General features: G+C 33.0%; 3 protein-coding genes across 5 annotated transcripts; all 3 read left to right on the forward strand.

Moving 5' to 3' along the window:
• The first annotated feature begins 2,182 nt into the window (after positions 1 to 2,182).
• On the forward strand, positions 2,183 to 5,397 carry LOC108340813 (disease resistance protein RPP13). Its single transcript, XM_017578403.2, has one exon. The coding sequence runs from the start codon at positions 2,455 to 2,457 to the stop codon at positions 5,314 to 5,316; it is 2,862 nt and encodes a 953-aa protein (XP_017433892.1). The 5' UTR covers positions 2,183 to 2,454; the 3' UTR covers positions 5,317 to 5,397.
• A 3,251-nt stretch (positions 5,398 to 8,648) lies between these two features.
• Positions 8,649 to 11,780, forward strand: LOC108339059 (disease resistance protein RPP13). Its single transcript, XM_017576210.2, has one exon. It carries the CDS (start codon positions 8,772 to 8,774, stop codon positions 11,673 to 11,675), a length of 2,904 nt encoding a protein of 967 aa, XP_017431699.2. The 5' UTR covers positions 8,649 to 8,771; the 3' UTR covers positions 11,676 to 11,780.
• Positions 11,781 to 15,960: 4,180 nt separating this feature from the next.
• On the forward strand, positions 15,961 to 19,164 carry LOC108339595 (protein IQ-DOMAIN 11). Of its 3 annotated transcripts, none has more exons than XM_017576749.2 (6): positions 15,961 to 16,481; positions 16,861 to 16,960; positions 17,043 to 17,408; positions 17,742 to 17,960; positions 18,102 to 18,233; positions 18,316 to 19,164. In XM_017576749.2, the coding sequence occupies exons 2-6, from the start codon at positions 16,892 to 16,894 to the stop codon at positions 18,928 to 18,930; spliced, it is 1,401 nt and encodes a 466-aa protein (XP_017432238.1). In that variant the 5' UTR covers positions 15,961 to 16,481; positions 16,861 to 16,891; the 3' UTR covers positions 18,931 to 19,164. The 3 variants fall into 3 exon arrangements, with proteins under 3 accessions (XP_017432238.1, XP_052733661.1, XP_017432236.1); XM_052877701.1 differs by having other exon boundaries at positions 15,962 to 16,481; positions 16,573 to 16,960; XM_017576747.2 differs by having other exon boundaries at positions 15,962 to 16,481; positions 16,854 to 16,960.

The raw sequence follows: 19,164 nt of genomic DNA on the forward strand, positions 1-19,164 counted from the left end.
ATATATTCGTATTTTCTTTTATTGCTAAGTGAGAGAAATATCAATTGCCTAAATATGGAAAAATCAGTTAAACCACGTAGAAAAATAAAACACGCAAGAGAAAAACAATTTTGGATTGGAGTATTTGATACTTTTTAAATATATATATATATATATATATATATATATATATATATATATATATATATATAAACGGTTAATAATATTTGTTTGTTAATATACATTTTTAACTAAATAAAATAATTATTGCAGTTTAGAGTTGAATTTAAAAAAAAAAACTACAAAGGTTGTGTTCGTTTTTAGATATCATCGTTTATATTCGTCCTTCTTGGATACTGAGTTTGATGAGTAAACATGATATTCAATCTACAAAATAAATTATGGCAAAAATTCTACCATTTCTACTACAAAAACAAATATGAAGAATAACAACGGTGTGCAAAAACAGAGTTTAATGAATGATGATGGATTTCAGATTTATTTAATAAAAAAATTTAAAAATCATTGCTTAAGTTGATATTGAAAATGATATATTAAAAGAGATAAGAATTGAAAATTTAAATATTAATAGTAACATACTATAATAATGAAAATGAATATTTTATCCGTATTTGTACTCAATTTTTTAAAAACAATTACTTTAAAAGTGCTTAATTAAAAATAAAAGTTTTATAAATATGTGATTATATTTAAAATAATTTGTTGGAAGTTGAAAAAGAAAGAATCTTTGATTTCCTTTAAAAGCTTAGTAAAGACTATACAAGTTTTATCATTGCAACTAAACATCTTCTCACCGTCTTTGTTAAAATTATGAAGAAGTAAATATGTATGTTTACAATTTATAATGGATACAATTCTGAAGAAAGGAAAAGATGGTATTTTAATTAATATATAGTGAAAACAATTGTGTTAGTTATCAAATAATTATTACTATTATTATTCTATTGCTTCAGCTTTCTAAACAACTGAGCTCATATACCCTTATATGCTTCATGTCTTTGTGAACCAAAATATATATGTGTTTTTTATAATTGAGAAAATGTCAAGTGTTGTTTTATGTTTAGGTTGCAACAAAATCTATACCAAATGTGCCAGTTAAGAACCATAAATTTTAATAGTGTAGATTTATGATATTGTTACATTTTTAACTTGTTGATTATAACTGTGTAGGTATATCATGTCATGATGTTGTTATATTTAAAGAAAAATGTCTAAAAAACTCGATCTGGTCTGGAATATTATAAGATTTTTTTACAATTAAAAATATTCATAGAATACCATAATACTTTCTATAGAAAAATTATTATTTTTAAATGTCAATTGAGTATACCCGTTTTTTTTCGTTCAGCTTTGAATGAATTTAGTTGAGCTTACAAATTAACAAAAATAAATTAATTAACATATTCAGTATAATAATAAGTTTTTTTATCTTATTTTTCAATATGAGAGATACGATAGTGATGAGAAATTGTCGGGATATACATTTAATCAATTTGATCCAAGCAGCAAGGCAAGGTGTATTTAAAGTACATAAGACAAAGGTTGGAGTGTTGTGTTATCGATTTGAAAATGTTGTTCTGCCACAAACGTAAATATCATAAGGCAAAGGGGAAGAAGGTGCAATGCACATAGCAGGAAGGTGCCACGCTACTCACATTATGCACTCAAGGAGAAGCTTTACTACAAAAGTAGTCATGGTTGACGCAAAGTCGATGAAAAAAATAAAACCAGAAACCTTAACCCAAGTCTATATAAATTCTTTATTATTGCAGCCACTTTTCATGGTAGAGATTTGAAATATTCTTTTGTATGCGATTGCAAGCTACACTCTATTGCCGAACCAAAATAAATTAACATATTTAGTATGTTAATAAGTTCTTCTATTTTATTTGTGGATATAAGATATTACTGATGACTGTGTTAGGATATATAGTTAGTCAATTTGATCTAATAAGTTGTGTTTAAATCATATAAAACAAAGGTTGGAGCGCTGTCTACCCAATTTGAATACCTTGGGACGATCAAGTTGATATACAACATGTTGCTATACAGACTAACTACCCACAGAATGCAGAAAAAACAAACACATATATTATTCTATCACATGTAATAACGACAAAACAGAACACAGTTGTACTGTCATAATTACAAATATTCAAGAAGGTGCAACGCACCACATAGCAGGAAGGTGCCAACCTACTCACTGGAAAGGTTCAATTTCAAAGTAGCCATGGTTGACGAGTCAATGCAAAAATAAAGCCAGAATCTTTGAACCCAAGTCTTTATAATTTTTTTATTATTGGAGCCACTTTTCATATACATTTGGATATTCTTTTCTATGCGATTGCGAGCTACACTCTATTGCTTTTTCTGCTGCCTTAGAAAATCTCCATCACCAACCACAAACCCAGTATTCAAGCACAGATCGAAATCTACACACACGTCTCTGCTGTAATGGAAGAGAGTGTAGTTACCTTTGTTTTAGATCATTTAGCCCAGCTTGTGGCACGCGAAGCTAACTTGCTGTATGGCGTGGAGGACAGGGTCCAGTCCCTCCAGAACGAACTTCAAATGATCAAAGACCTCCTCAATACCACAAAGAGAAAGAAGGGAATGGAACATACTGTATTGAATCAAATCAGAGATGTGGCCCACGTAGCTGAGGATGTCATCGATACATTCGTAGCCAAAGTTGCAATTTACAAGAGAAGAACCATTCTGGGGAGGATGCTCCGTGGCTTTGGCCAATTAAGGTTGATCCACCACGTAGCCGAAAAAATAGACACGATCAAAGCCACTCTCAACGACATACGCGACAACAAGGACAAATATGATGCTTTCAAAGAAACCAATAATCAATCCGCAGCAGATCTAGAGGCGGAGGAGGAGAAAAGGGCGCAATCACTGCACAGGCTAAGAAGAAATGTGGAGGAAGAAGATGTAGTTGGCTTTATCCATGACTCCAAGGATGTCATCGACCTACTCCTGGAAGGTGGTTCAAATCGTAAAGCTGTCTCTATTGTTGGCATGGGGGGATTGGGAAAGACCACCCTTGCCCGAAAGGTCTATAATAGCAGCCAGCTGATGAACCACTTCGATTGTCGTGCGTGGGTTTATGTCTCAAACGAGTGCAGAGTTAAGGATCTTTTGATTGGCCTTTTTAAGCATTTGATGCCAAATTTTGAACAGCAACAACCTAGAGGCAACAAAAGAGGTAAGAAAAGCGCAGGAGACATTAACGACCTTAGTGAGGAGGAACTGAAGAAATTGGTGCGAAACTGCTTGGAGTGGAAAAAGTATCTTGTGGTGGTAGATGACCTGTGGAAAAAGCAAGATTGGGACGAGGTGCTAGATGCTTTTCCGGACAACAACAGAGGCAGCAGAATATTGATCACTAGTCGTTTGAAAGAGGTGGCCTTGCATGCTGGCCATGATGTTCCTCACTATCTTCAATTCCTGAATGAAGAAGAAAGTTGGGAGTTGTTTCGCAGGAAAGTGTTTAGGGGTGAAGACTACCCTTCTGATTTGGAGCCTTTGGGGAAGCAGATGGTTCGAAGTTGTCGTGGTTTGCCGCTCTCCATCATTGTCTTAGCAGGACTGCTAGCCAACAAGGAAAAGTCACATAAAGAATGGTCTAAAGTGGTGGGTCATGTTAATTGGTATCTCACTCAAGACGAGACCCAAGTGAAGGATATAGTTCTGAAACTCAGCTATGACAATTTGCCAAGGAGATTAAAACCGTGTTTTCTCTATCTTGGGTTATTTCCAGAAGACTTTGAAATACCTGTTACACCATTATTGCAAAAATGGGTTGCAGAAGGTTTTATACAAAATACAGGAAACAGAGACCCAGATGACGTTGCAGAAGATTACTTATATGAGCTCATTGATCGTAGTTTGGTCCAGGTAGTAAGAGTAGAGACTAATGCAGGTGTTGAGACATGTCAGGTTCATGATCTTCTTCGAGATCTTTGCATATTAGAAAGCAAAGAGGACAAAGTTTTTGAAGTTTGCACAGACCATAATATTCTAATTTCATCAAAACCACGCAGGCTGTCAATTCACGGTAAGACGGATCACTACATTTCTTTAAGCAATAATGATCATTCATGTGTTCGTTCCTTGTTCTTCTTTGGCTCACATTACTATATTCGCGGGAGGGACTGGAAATGGATTTTTAAAAACTTGAAATTGGTTCGAGTGTTGGAGTTTGGACTAAACGGCTCTGATAAGATCCCTTCCAATTTAGGGAATTTTATCCATTTAAAGTATCTGAGAATAGACATATCGTATGTTAGGTTTGTTCCAGATTCAATACTTAAGCTTTGGAATTTACAAACCATAGACCTAAGTCCTCCGAGGGGTAACATTCCAATTTCTTTCCCTGCCAAAATATGGAAACTGAGACATTTAAGGCATTTGAATACGCCACGACCTATCAAGTTGCGAGGGAGTTGTTCAGGATCATATGAGAAGATGTGGAATGCTCAAACTATCTCTTCCCTGGTACTCAATAGCCAAGCAATGTCTTTGATAAAAAGAGGAACATTCCCCAATGTTAAGAGGTTAGGATTGAGAGTGACTTCAGAATGCGAAGCTGAATTACCCAAATTGTTGCAGAGCTTACAACAATTAAGTTATTTGAACAAGTTAGTAATTGTCCTCCGAGATAGAGATGATGAAGGTGAAAAGAAATTGACCGATGAGAGTATGAAAAGGAACAATGGTTTCAAGCCGCAAGAAGTGTTACAAAGCTTAGGACAATTCAATTGTCTAACTATTTTAACCATTGAGAATGCTTTCGACCTTTTAACCTGTGAACTCACATTCCCTCCAACCGTTACAGAGTTAACGTTGTCGGAGATTGACTGCATCAGTGATGAGGGGATAAATGGTTTGGAAAATCACACCAAACTAAAAAAATTGAGACTTTTGGGAGATGTACCCTTGTCTGGGGAATCCTTTGACTTGAATTGTGTCGGAGGCGGCTTCTCGCAATTGGAAGTGATAGAAATGGAAAATTTGAAACTTGAAAAGTGGAAACTAGACAATGGTGCAATGTCGAGGCTTCAGAGTGTGATGATCAACGATTGTGAAAGGTTAGATGATCTCCCAAATGAACTTTGGTCATTGAGTGGCTTGAGAAAAGTGCAGGTGATGAAACCTTCAAAAGAAATGGCTCGCATGCTAAGGAATTTGGAAATAAAGAATGGGGTTCAACTCGTCACAGAGGATTATCAACCTCGATTTCAATCTCGGTTGGATAGTATTGATTCGATGGATTTCAATACTTTTGAATATATTAGTGAAATCTAAGAGATTTAGTGTAGAAAATAGTTTGTTATTTATTTTGTGGATGTATTTTATTTGTTGAAATAAAAGACATAATTTTGAATAGCTTGTGGAAAATACTCATATTTAATATATTTATTATAAAAAATCATAAAGAAAAACTGAGCTCATTGCATTATTAATCTACATGATATGATATATACCATAATCTCATAATATTTAATAATATCTAACATTTCATCAAGCTAATACATATAAATATACGGTTACAAATATAATTGGTTTTTAAAGATTTAATAAAAATATTTGTTAATTGATCATTTAATTTAAATGAATTATTGAATTGATTTGTTACTTATTTTAATATTGCGAATGGATCATGAATCACAAATAGTGCATCCTGTATGTAACTCTTTATCTGAATCAAACTTAAGAGAATCATATAAATAAATTATTTCAAAATTTTCTTCACCAACATTATGTATAATGTCTTTTAAATGATCATTAATTCATTCGTTTACATAACCTGTTCCTCGTTACGTGATGTCATAGGCTTGTATAATATTTCTTTATGTTATGTACAAACTGTATAATTTTTTACTATATCAAAGATGAATAGATGATCCCACATTATATCCAAGTGTTGATATACTTGATTAAGACAAGAAACACAAAAACAAAAATATGTTTTGTTCATAGAAATGGTGTATTCTTGAGCATAACCCCCTTTTCTTACTATGTTCGCGGCTGTCATCGTTGATGAACGTTGGGTCTCCGAAGAAACTATGAAGCAACAGCTCAACAAAATGAGGCTCGCGTTGCACTTGGAAATTTAAAAAGCCTATAACGTTAAACAAGCTAGAGGTCGACGTCCTTTAAGCCTTTAATGTTGGAGCTTTGTGGGACAAAAGTCAATTAACGATGGCGTATGTAGAGCAAACATCAATTAATGACATACCTAAGGCAGACTAACATCATTTAGGCCTTTGATGGTTAAAGGAACAGGGGCTGTTGTCAGTTTTGTCTCTAGAATTACAAAAAACAACACCAGTCATTTTTAATATTGATGATCTGCTTGACTAATATCATATGGATAAAATTGTATACTTTTTTGTGTTAGTGATTATTGATCATGGTCGTCATTGTTGTTAGAGTTGTCAAAATGAACCACAATTCATGATCTACCACAGTTTGAATTCGTATGAGTCGGGTTGGGTTTGAAAAAATTGTATTTGTTTTATGCGGATCAAATTTCAACCCAACTTATTTAAACATGTCTCATGTGGATTGAACCTGTGGTGGGTCGGGTTGGCCCACAATCCACATACCTAATTTTAATTTTATAAAAAATATTTATTATTATTTTTTGTTTGAAAAAATTATTTAAATTCCTTATTTTCAAAATTAATTAAACATCTTATTGGAAGTTAAATTTGTTTAGATTTGAATTATAGAAAATTTGTAATTTTTTTTATTTAAAAAAATTGTAATTAATTAAGCCAGTGAGTCAATCCATGGTGGGTCGGATCGAATTCAATTTTTTTTATTCACTAATAAATGAATCGAATTAGATTGATTCACTAAGTGATCAATCCGTAATACATTGGGTCGGTTGCTCGCTTTGATAGCTCTAATTGTTGTGAAGCGTGAAGACTTCCAATTTGCACCTCCGCTTTAGCTCCACTTTAGCACAAAGTTTGATGATTTTTCATCCTCTCCACCGTTGTTGCTATCCTTATTAGTATTGGCCTTCCCATTTTTGCGTCTGAGGTACCTAATATTTAGTTATATTTGAATTTTTTTATTATAGCATTGATACGATGATTTATAAAAATTTATAGATTCTTTCATTTGTATGATATTTTGACGCGATGGTTTGTACATTAATAATAAATGGTGAAGATTTCTTATGTTTGAAGGGAGTCGACGATATCCTAAATATCTTTTACATATGCATAAATCAGTATATAAAATAAAACTTTTAATTTTTAATTTTAGTATATTTGATATATTTTGCATCCTCAAATTTTCATAGACCTACAAAATTTCTTTTCACTTCAAAAATATTTTTTAATATGTTTTCTATTTGTATGACCATTATTTTATACAAAATTAGAAAAGTTTGCATGTGATTTTATTTTTATTTCTAAATAAGCATTTATATGTGTAGACTAAATTTACCTAAATATAAAATTGGTTAATTGTTGGTTTGTATTTATTTTCATTTGGAATTTAGTAAAAATGGTTAAACATTGATGCTAAGAAAAATGTTTAAAAACTCAATATGGTCCGGAATATTACAAGATTTTTTCACAATTAAAAATATTCATAGAATACCATAATACTTTCTATAGAAAAATTATTATTTCTACATTTCAGTATACCCGTTGTTTTTCGTTCAGCTTTGAATGAATTTAGTTGAGCTTACAAATTAACCAAAATAAATAAATTAACATATTTAGTATATTAATAAGTTTTTCTATCTTATTTTTTAATATGAGAGATATTAGTGATGTTGTCAGGATATAAATTTAATCAATTTGATCCAAGCAGCACGTCAACGTCTATTTAAAGTATATAAGACAAAGGTTGGACTGTTATGTTAGCGATTTGAAAATGTTGTTATGCTGTAGACGTAAATATCATAAGGCAAATGGGAAGAAGGTGCAATGCACTTAGCAGGAAGGTGCCACGCTAAGAAGATTATACACTAAAGGAGAAGGTTTACTTCAAAAGTAGTAACGATTGACGCAAAGTCAATGGACCAATAAAACCATAATCCTTTAACCCAAGTGAATTTTTTTTTTTTTTTGTAGAAAACCCTAACACAGAAAATTTATCAGAGTTGAAATTGAGAAAGGTTTGGTTGAGTATATAAATGGAATTGTTCTATAGAGTGAAAGATATATATATATATATATATATATATATATATATATATATATATATATATATATATATATATATATAAACAAAAAATCATACAAATTGTAAAAATTCAATAAACAAAAAAAATTCATTAAAATTTGTATTTATTTTTCGTTTAAACCTTTTAATGAATTTAGTTTGACCTTACAAATTAAGCAAAATAAATTAATTGACATATTTAGTATATTAATAAGTTCTTGTATTTTATTTAGTGAATATGAGATATTAGTGATGTGAAATTGTTAGGATATATATTAAGTCAATTCAGCGGCGTCGACGAAATACAACAAATCAATCATTTATATTATTCGATGACATCTAATAACCACGAAACAAACTGAACACAGTACTGTCATAAATATAAATATTCTAAGCCAAATTAGAAGGTGCAATAATGCACACAGAGGAAGGTGCCACGCCACTCACATTATGCACTCATGGGAAGTTTTACTTCAAAAGTAGTCATGGTTGACGCAAAGTCAATGCAAAAATAAAACTAGAACTCTTGAACCCAAGTCTTTATAAATTTTGTATTATTGGAGCCACTTTTCATGGTTACATTTGGATATTCTTTTCTATGCGATTGCAAGCTACACTCTATCTGCTGCCTTAGTAAATCCCTGTCACTCTTCTTCCATCACCATCCACAAACACGGATCAAGGTCTGCAGGCACGTCTCCTCCGTAATGGCAGACAGTGTAATTACCTTTGTTTTAGATCACTTGGCCCAGCTTTCCGCACGCGAAGCTAACTTGCTGTATGGTGTGGAGGATAGAGTCCAGTTCCTCAAGTCGGAACTCGAAATGATCAAAGAGCTCCTCGATACCACAACGCGCAAGAAGGGAATGGAACATATAGTATTGAACCAAATCAAAGATGTTGCCCACTTAGCTGAGGATGTCATCGACACATTCGTAGCCAAAGTTTCCATTCACAAGAGGAGAACCATTCTGGGGAGGATGCTCTGTGGCTTTGGCCAAGTAAGGTTGCTCCACCACGTAGCCCACAAAATAGACAAGCTCAAAACCACTCTCAACGAGATACGCGACAACAAGGACAAATATGATGCTTTCAGAGAAACCACTAATCAATCTGCAGCAGAAGAGGAGGAGGAGAAGGAAAGGTTGCAATCGCTGCACAAGCTAAGAAGAGACGTGGAGGAAGAACATGTTGTTGGCTTTGTCCAGGACTCCAAGGAGCTCGTCAAGCAACTCCTGGAAGGTGGTTCAAATCGTAAAGTTGTTTCTATCGTTGGCATGGGGGGATTGGGGAAGACCACCCTTGCCCGAAAGGTCTACAGTAGCGGCGAGGTGAAGAACCACTTTGATTGTCGTGCGTGGGTTTATGTCTCAAACGAGGGCAGAGTCAGGGAGCTTTTGCATGACCTTCTTAAGCATTTGATGCAAAATTTTGAACAACAACGCAGAGGCCACAAGAAAGATAAGAAAAGGGCCGAAAACGTTAACAGCCTGAGTGAGGAGGAGCTGAAGAAACGGGTGTGGAAATGCTTGGAGAGGGAAAGGTATCTTGTGGTGATAGATGACTTGTGGAAAAGGCAGGATTGGGATGAGGTGCAAGATGCTTTTCCAGACAACAACAGAGGTAGCAGAATATTGATCACTAGTCGTTTGACAGAAGTGGCCAAGCATGCTGGCCATGATGTTCCTCACAATCTTCCATTCCTGAGTCAAGAAGAAAGTTGGGAGTTGTTTTGCAGGAAAGTGTTTAGGGGTGAAAACTGTCCTTCTGATTTGGAGACCCTGGGAAAGCAGATGGTTCAAAGTTGTCATGGTTTGCCACTCTCCATCATGGTTTTAGCAGGGCTGCTAGCCAACAAGGAAAAGTCATCTGAAGAATGGTCTAAAGTGGTAGGTCATGTTAATTGGTATATCACTCGAGATGAGACCCAAGTGAATGATATAGTTCTCAAGCTCAGCTACGACAACTTACCGAGGAGACTAAAATCATGTTTTCTCTATCTTGGTTTATTTCCGCAAGACTTTGAAATACATGTTACTCCATTATTGCAAAAATGGGTTGCGGAGGGTTTCATACAAGATACAGGAAATAGAGACCCATATGATGTTGCGGAAGACTACTTGTATGAGCTCATCGATCGTAGTTTGGTCCAAATAACAAGAGTGAAATTTAATCGAGGTTTGGATAGGTGTCAGGTTCATGATCTTCTTCGAGATCTTTGCATGCAAAAGAGTAAAGAAGACAAAGTTTTCGAAGTTTGCACAGACAATAACATTGTAATCCCTACTAAACCTCGCAGACTGTCGATTCACAGTGACATGGGTCACTACATTTCTTCAAGCAACAACGACCATTCATGTATTCGTTCCCTGTTTTTCTTTGGGCCACACTATGATGTTCATGGGAAGGAGTGGAAATGGCTTTTGGACGACTTCAAATTGGTTCGAGTGTTAGATTTTGGACCTAACAGTTACCAAAAGATTCCTTCCAGTTTAGGGAACTTCATCCACTTAAGGTACTTGAGAATACACTCAAAGCTGATTTCATTTGTTCCCGATTCAATACTTAACCTTTGGAATCTGCAAACCATAGACCTGGGTTTTTCGACGGATATCATTATAGTTTCTTTCCCTATTCAAATGTGGAAACTCAAGTATTTAAGGCATTTGAACACACAAGGACCTATCAAGTTACGAGGAACATGTTCACAATCAGATGAGAAGATGTGGAATCTTCAAACCATCTCTCCCCTTATACTCAATAAACAAGCAACATCGCTAATAACGAAAGGAACATTCCCCAATATTAAGAGGATGGGGCTTGTGGAGACTCATGATTATGAAGGTAAATTACTCAATTTATTGCAGAACTTGCAACAATTAAAGCATTTAAATAAATTAGTGATTGTGCCCCAACTTTGGCTTAGTTGCAAGCCGAAAGAACTGGTTCAAAGTCTAGGAAAATTAAGTTGTCTAACTATTTTAATGATTGATAATGTTGTGGACCTTCTAACCTCTGAGCTCATTTTCCCTCCAAACATTATAGAGTTAATGTTGTCAGGGATTAAGTGGATTACCAACGAGGGGATGAATAGTCTGGGAAATCACTCCAAACTCAAAATTTTGAAACTTTTGGGAGATATAACTTGGTCTGGGGATTCCATTGACCTCAATTGTGTTGATGACAGCTTCCCACAACTGGAAATATTTCGAATGAGTCATTTGGCAGTTAGAAAGTGGGAATTAGGCAATGGTGCAATGCAGAGGCTTCAAAATGTGCTTATTGACAATTGCAAAGAATTAGATAATCTTCCAAGTGAACTCTGTTCTTTGAATGGATTGAGAAAAATGCATATAACGGAATCTCCTTCAGAACAAATGGCTCACATCTTACAAATTTTGAAAACAAATAATGGAGTTCAAGTCGTTACTGGGACTAATCAATCTCCAGATTATGATATTTTTGATATTTTCTAGATGTGTGAGATTTATCATAACAAATAGTTGGTTATTTATTTTATGGATGTACTTTATTTATATAGAACTTGTGAAATATTAATAATATCTTAATTTTGTTTTTTTTTTAATAATAATTAACTATATTTATATTTTTTTAATAAATATCTTTTAATATAATTGTCACAAATAAGACAAATAAGACATGAGTGTATGCATTTATTCCATTTAGCAGATCATGATCATATAAATTGATACTCTAAATAGACATTAAATGGGAATTTATTGGTTTAGTTTTCTAAAAGAGGTGAAAACAGTGCATGTCTTTTTGTGAACAGGTGCAAAATAGTACATGTCTTTTTGTGAAGTAAAAAAAATATCTCGATCTCAACCTTAAAAAAGTTAATAATAAACAAAGTTAGAAGACTTTGGCCATAACACAATTCACAGTATTTCTAAATGTGAAAGAAGTTCGTATAAATATTAGTTAGTTGTGTTTGAAAGGTTTTAAATTAATTTCAACGTATAACAATATGTTAGAACAATTTCAACAAGTCTGTCTACATGTAAGATATCTAACTTCTGATATTCGTATAACAATATCTACAATCTTCTTAAGAGCTCCATACGTTAATGCACTAAAAGGATATGACAACAGTTATTTTATATTTATGACGACAGTTGTAGAACCAAAAGATATTCAAACGAGATAAAAAGTCAAGATTTTTCGCCTTGATTCAAAAATCGAAGCAAAAAGGTGGTTATTTTGCCTCAGTTAAAAAAAATGAAACAGTAAACCAAAAAATAAAATAAAAAATGAGTCTAATGCCTCGAAGACTAGAAATTTGGACTATTATTTTCGTCTAATGAGCATCCATCTCATCCAACGAGTGAGTTTGACACACAATGGTAATTCTTTTGTTGTTTGGAGGCGATCTGTGACAATATATCCTTATAGACGAGTCTTTTCTTCATGTTTGCAGTGTTGGATGCGAATCTAATGTCTTTAGAACGGAGATTTGTCTGAAAAACATTATTTCTTGTCTAATCATGTTTTCTTGAATTTTATCTTGTTTTTATTGACCATTATTGCTTTCATTTTACTTATTTTATATGAAAACACATTGAATTTAGGAAAAACAAGATAAAAAATGAATTAATTTATTCATAAAAATATATAAAAAAAACATATAAAATCAAATGTTATCCATTATCTTCCATTATAACATAGAAATGAAAAAAAAGTAAATTTATCATCCACATATCCATTTTCCTTGGATATGCATTTTTATAGATAATAAGTTTGTTTTATCATTCTCAAGTAATATACGCACTTATATATACAGCTATATCCATTTATTTATGATTCTACACATTAATTAATTATTTTTATAAAAACATAAAATTAAAATAAGATAAACATGATATTATTAATGATTTAACGGACACATTTTTTTCATTATCAAATATTAAAAATATATTATAATTATATAAATATTAAATCAAAAATAAAAAGTAATAATTGAAAAAAATAAAAATAAAAATAACTATAAAAAGTAGGTGAGAATAATGAAATACTAATTTAATGAGACTGAGAATTGTATTTAATTTGAATAAAATCATAAAAGAATGTGATTAAAGTTGTGATAAAATATTCAAATTGTTATCTTAAAAGTTATTGATTCAATGAACTAGAAGTTTTTAAAATATCAAAAAAATAAGTTTTTAAAATACTATACAAAAATAAAAGTAAATAAAAATTATGTAACTAAAATTGTAAGAAGAAAAAGTATTTTAAAGATTTCGGTTTATTTTGAGTTACAAATAAATAATAATTATTTAGAATTTAAAACAAAAAATATATAAAAATGAAAACGAAATAAATATATGCATACCTACATAATTAATTTAAAAAATTAAGTATTATTTATATTTATACTGGATAATGTCAGAATTCTCTATAAAAAAAATATAACAAGTTGAAACAATAACAATGAAAAAGTTTATTTGTCATTCTTCACCTTAGCATAATCTACAAATTACAAATGGCAAGACCTTTTGTTTTGAAGATATTCTTTTAATTTGTTTTTACTATCATTATATATACAGATTTATTTGAGCTTTCTGATCATTGTTCTGTTTTCCAATCTGTCATAAACTAATTTAGACAAAAAATTTCGATTCCAGCTATTTTGTTTAGTTGGTTTACTTTTTAATTACATTAAATATAAATAATATACTTAGTTTTCTAATATTTCTGTATCACACTACTCATTTTATTAGTTTAATAATAAATTTTATAATATTGAAACTTATAGATAATATTTGTTAATATTAAAATATTCTTTAACTAATTAAAATATTAAAATATTATGTTTACTTAAAATATTATCTAGTTGGACCACGAAATCCAACGATTTTAAGAGCATTCATTTGTGATGCTTGATATATTCAAAACCTGTTTTCTCTGAAAGTAATGCCAGTGGAAACAGAATGAATTAATAATGTATAATAATATAATATATTAAAAGGTTATTTTTAATATAAATATTAGTATAATATTTTTATAAATAATAAATTTTGTGTTAATTTAAAGAACATTATTATTTTATTTAAAAATAAATAAAACTAATATATATATATATATATATATATATTAAATTAAAATAAAGATAATGATATTTGATATTTAAAAGAATTATAAATTAAATTAAAAATTATGAATTGGCATGTTACATATCCTTAATATTATTAGTAATTTTTTTTTAAAAAATACCTCATTAAATCACTTTTTCAAAAATTAAAATCTAATTAAAACTTTTTTAAAATTGAGGATCCAAGTTAAACCCTCCACCCAAAGTGAAAATCAAACAAATAATAAAGCCTTAAATTTAAGTGTTTGTTAATATTTCTTATTCAAATCTAAATGTTCTACTTAGTAGTGTAATCATGCTAATATAGGATTTTATTACTTGATATTAACATTAACAAAATTACATATATAACACTAATTTTAGCATAAATAAAACATAATAATACTAGCAATTTAGTCCTTCATAAAAATCAAACAAAAGTGCCCAAGTGGGAGATTTGGTGAAAGTAACTAATAAGGGGTTGAATCCTCTTGTATCTAAGTAAAACCCTTGTGAAGCACACACTATTTGAGTTGGTGTTAAGGCAATTTCGTTTTCATTCAACATTTTCCTTACAATGTTGTGATCTATTTAGTTTCTCAAACGTGATGTCTCCAAAACCTCTCATTTAATGCTGCAGTTAGAGATGGTCCTGATGGACAACGCTAACAAAACCTGCATGATTAGTCTATTTTCCACTAGACAACCATCTATTTTCATCACCATCCAACACTTGTTTTGTAAGTAAACTCTAGTGTCACACTTTCTCCTTTTGCTTCTCTAGCTACAACCAAACCAAACTCTCTCTCTTACACTTAACTCTTTTTCAAAAGATGAGGTGAGAATGTATTATGACAATTCCTCTTTTTGGGTCCTTTTACAGCTGTCTTCCCTCTTATAAACCAAATCTTCTTTGTTTTTTCCCCCACATTCCCTACCCTTTGCACATTATGTGTCCACTCTCCACACTGCTCAATTATGCACTTCCCCACACCTACCTGTAACTATGTCAACAATGTCTCCCAATGCTTCTCTAACACTGTCATACTACATTTCTAATAATGCTAATCGTACATATATTCACACCTTCATATCTCTCTACTTGATGTGACTACTCTCACACATGCCTAGCTGTTCAGGATCAAACATAGAAATCAAGTGTGAACGTATTTGGTTGAAATCTAAGTACGAGTTTAAGTCTCACGTTGTATACAAATGAGATGTATAAAGTTGAAAGACTCAATAATCCATTGTCTTAAAGTTTTAGGTAAATAGTAGTACAATCTCTTATATAGTTAAACTCATATCTCATTGGTGATTGTGTCTCTAGGTAAACTTTCTCCTCCTCGATAGACTCAACATGTTTAAGTATTACTCTCTACATTTCCATACCTAAAAAAGGAAGCTCAATTTATGTTTAGGCCAAACTTGTATGATACAAAGACATGACAAGTGGTGCAAAGCACTGCCATACATATATTTAGATCTCTATCTCTATGTATTTTTCTATATCAAGTTAGTATATGGTAGTCATACGTATACCACATGAAGTTCTGACCCTACCCTCCTTCAGCTAATTCACAAGCACATACAAAAAATTGAAGGGTAGTCTATTGCTTGGTATTTGGTGATGGTAGCAGATATCAATAAGGGGCTGTTCTGTCATTTCAAACCCAACAGACATATGAACATGTCTGCTACAGTTGGAAAAAAGAGAGATGGAGAGAAAATGAGAACAGCAGGACCCATGAAGTTCAAGAGGAATGGCTCTTGGCTCTCCCAATGAAAACAAAGTGGCTATGCTTTTATCTTGAGCATTACTTTCTCTTGGAGACCCCACATTTTGGAACAGGAGAAACTCATCATGAAGATTGAGGAAGAGGGAAATTATGAATGATTGCAGTTGCACCCACATAAAAGTCATATCCACTCCACAAGAGGTTTTCAGTGCTAGCCAGGAATAGGAATTTCTGCTCCCATAGAGGAAAAAGTCTTGGAATTTGTGCACATTCACTGATGAAATCCACCCAAAGTTCCACATTCTTGGTTTGGGTAACTGATATTATAAAGAATGTTTGCTGCTTTCAAGGCTATTCCATCTGACTATAATGAATGACAGCAATGCACTTCTTCCCATGCACCAAGCTCTTTTGAAACGCTGGCACTAGTTTTTTTATGGGATTCCGGAAAATGGGTAAGTAATTAACTTGGATCTCTCTCCAAATCTGTTCCTAATTTATCCCAACTATCTTGGTTTGTGTGCATTCATGCTTAATTTTGCTCAGAAATCAAGGTTCCGATTCGTGTACATGTGTTTGGACTTTGCTGTCACTACTTATTCAACTAAGAATCTAAATCTACGACAAGTTCTGCAAACTGTTTCGTCTTTTTGGACACGTCTAACGTTTTAGTTGTACAATTACAATATAAATCAATGCCTCGCCACCAACCAATCGTACGTTTCACACATCCACTCTTCAAAAGTGATTGGAGAAGTTTAGATTTAGATAACCACAAACCAAGATATATTGTGTAGAAGAGGATATGCTAATTGGCAAATTTTCAGATCACAGACATTGAAGCTGACCCATGTGATATCGTTAAATGGCCAAGAAGAAGAGCTGGTTTAGTCTGGTGAAGAGGCTCTTTTTGAGGGATCCCACACAAGATAAGGTAAGTCTTAAGCTTGTTTCTTAAAATCAAGTGTTTGACTTAGATTCTGTTTCTCATGAGACAGAGAACTTTTTTTCTTAAGGATAAAAGAAGGAAATGGATATTTGGAAGGCTAAAGAACAAGAGATTACCTTCAATTACAGCTCCACTTCCATCAAAAGAGACAACACTAAGCGAAGCAGAGGAAGAACAAAGCAAGCATGCTTTGACAGTGGCCATTGCCTCAGCAGCAGCTGCTGAAGCTGCTGTTACTGCTGCACATGCTGCTGTTGAGGTTGTTCGCCTCACTGGGGTCTCACAATCTGCCCTTATTTGCAAAGAAAAGTCAGAAGAATCTCAACCTCTCAAAACTAGTAATGCTGCTCCTCAATTCACACACCAGTGCAAGAGGGACATTCAAGAATCTGCTGCAGTCATCAAAATTCAAACTGCATTTAGGGGTTACCTGGTGAGTGAGTTTGTCCAACTTGTTTTCTTTGATTTGTGTCACCTTAAGAACTCTTTGCATAACCTTTTCTCATATCAGTGCTTATACAGAATTTTATGCAAACTTGACTTTAATGAGAGACATGTGAATCAGGTACTATAAGCTGAAATTTGTCAGATACTAAAATATTTCTTCAAACATTTTACAAAATTCAACTCCAAAGAGAACAAAAGAATTAGCTAAAATTAGAAAAAGGAAAAATACTAGTAGTGACTGAAACTAATACTAATAAGTGGAAGAAGAAACCAAAGTGAGCTTACTCTATTCTTTGCCATTGTGTTCTCATATTCACAGGCTAGGAAGGCTTTGAGGGCATTGAAGGGAATAGTGAAACTACAAGCTATCATTCGTGGCAGAGCAGTAAGACGCCAAGCTATGAGTACTCTTAAGTGCTTGCAGTCCATTGTGAGCATCCAATCACAGGTCTGTGCAAGGAGGCTTCAAATGGTTGAAGGGAGATGTGACTACACTGAAAATGAAGAGTTGCATGATTCAAAAGACAAGATAATTAGGGTGAGCTGTTAATTATCATATTGCAGGTGTTAATTATCAAACTGCTACAGCCACATTCTGGTTTTTTATCAATTATGATGTTTCTGTTTACTATATATCCTTGTACAGTTTAGAATTTGAAACATGGTTTTCTCATTTCAGATGGACTCAAACAGTGAAAGAAAGTGTGATGAGAGCACTCCATCGAAGGAAGAGTTAGACAGCTCTTGCATAAGCATGAAAGAAACGGTTCTCAAGAGAGAAAGAATAAAAGAATACTCATTTAACCATAGAGTAAGCTTGTTCTCTTTCATTTGCTTTTACCTGGTTCTTTTGTAGATTAAGGTTTTCAAACTAACCAACAGAAAACATACAGAGGTCAGCAGAGTCAGAAAGAAGTAAAGTAAATGGAAGATGGAGATACTGGCTAGAGCAATGGGTAGATACACAACTTTCAAAGAGCAAAGAACTTGAAGATTTAGACTCAGTTTTTAGCTCTCATGCTAGGAGTGGGGAGGAATATGGAGGCAGACAACTTAAGGTGAGAAGTATTAACAGGCAAAATCCAGTTGAAGGATTGGATTCTCCTACAATTGGTTCAAGAAGATCTTTTCCTCATAGGAGACAGTGTTCTGTGGGAGAAGACCAGTCATTTTCAAGCTCTCCTGCAACTCCAGCATACATGGCTGCAACAGAATCAGCCAAAGCAAAAGCAAGATCAACAAGCTCACCAAAAATAAGGACAGGGGGGAACATTGACATGAATTCTGATAGCTATTCACCATGCAAGAAAAAGCTATCCATTGCATCTTCCATTAACAGTGAGGTGCTTAGTGGTGGTAGGATGGCCAAGTTTAGTGGTAACCAGCAAAGATCTCCAAGCTTTAAGGGCCTTTCAGTGCCTATAAAATCAAGCCGAACTATCAAGGATCTCAGTATTAATTCAGATTGTTCACTGCCTCATTGGGGTCCTCAAGGTTCCTTCAAATGAATCTATGAATGCTGATGTTACTCTTGCTTGCATTAACACAATTTCGTGTTGAAAACATCATTTGTTTATAACTATGTATGATATATATGCCATTGGATGTTATTTTGGTTGGAAATTGAACATTAATGTGATAGAAAGCAGTTAATTCCTTGATTAATTAGGGATGCATTTGTTTGCTTGTCTGTCCTTTTAAGAAAGAAAAAAAAAAGGTAATCATGATCTTTCATGGGAGTA

Source organism: Vigna angularis, chromosome 5 (genome assembly GCF_016808095.1).
Source record: "Vigna angularis cultivar LongXiaoDou No.4 chromosome 5, ASM1680809v1, whole genome shotgun sequence".
Classification (NCBI taxonomy): domain Eukaryota; kingdom Viridiplantae; phylum Streptophyta; class Magnoliopsida; order Fabales; family Fabaceae; genus Vigna; species Vigna angularis.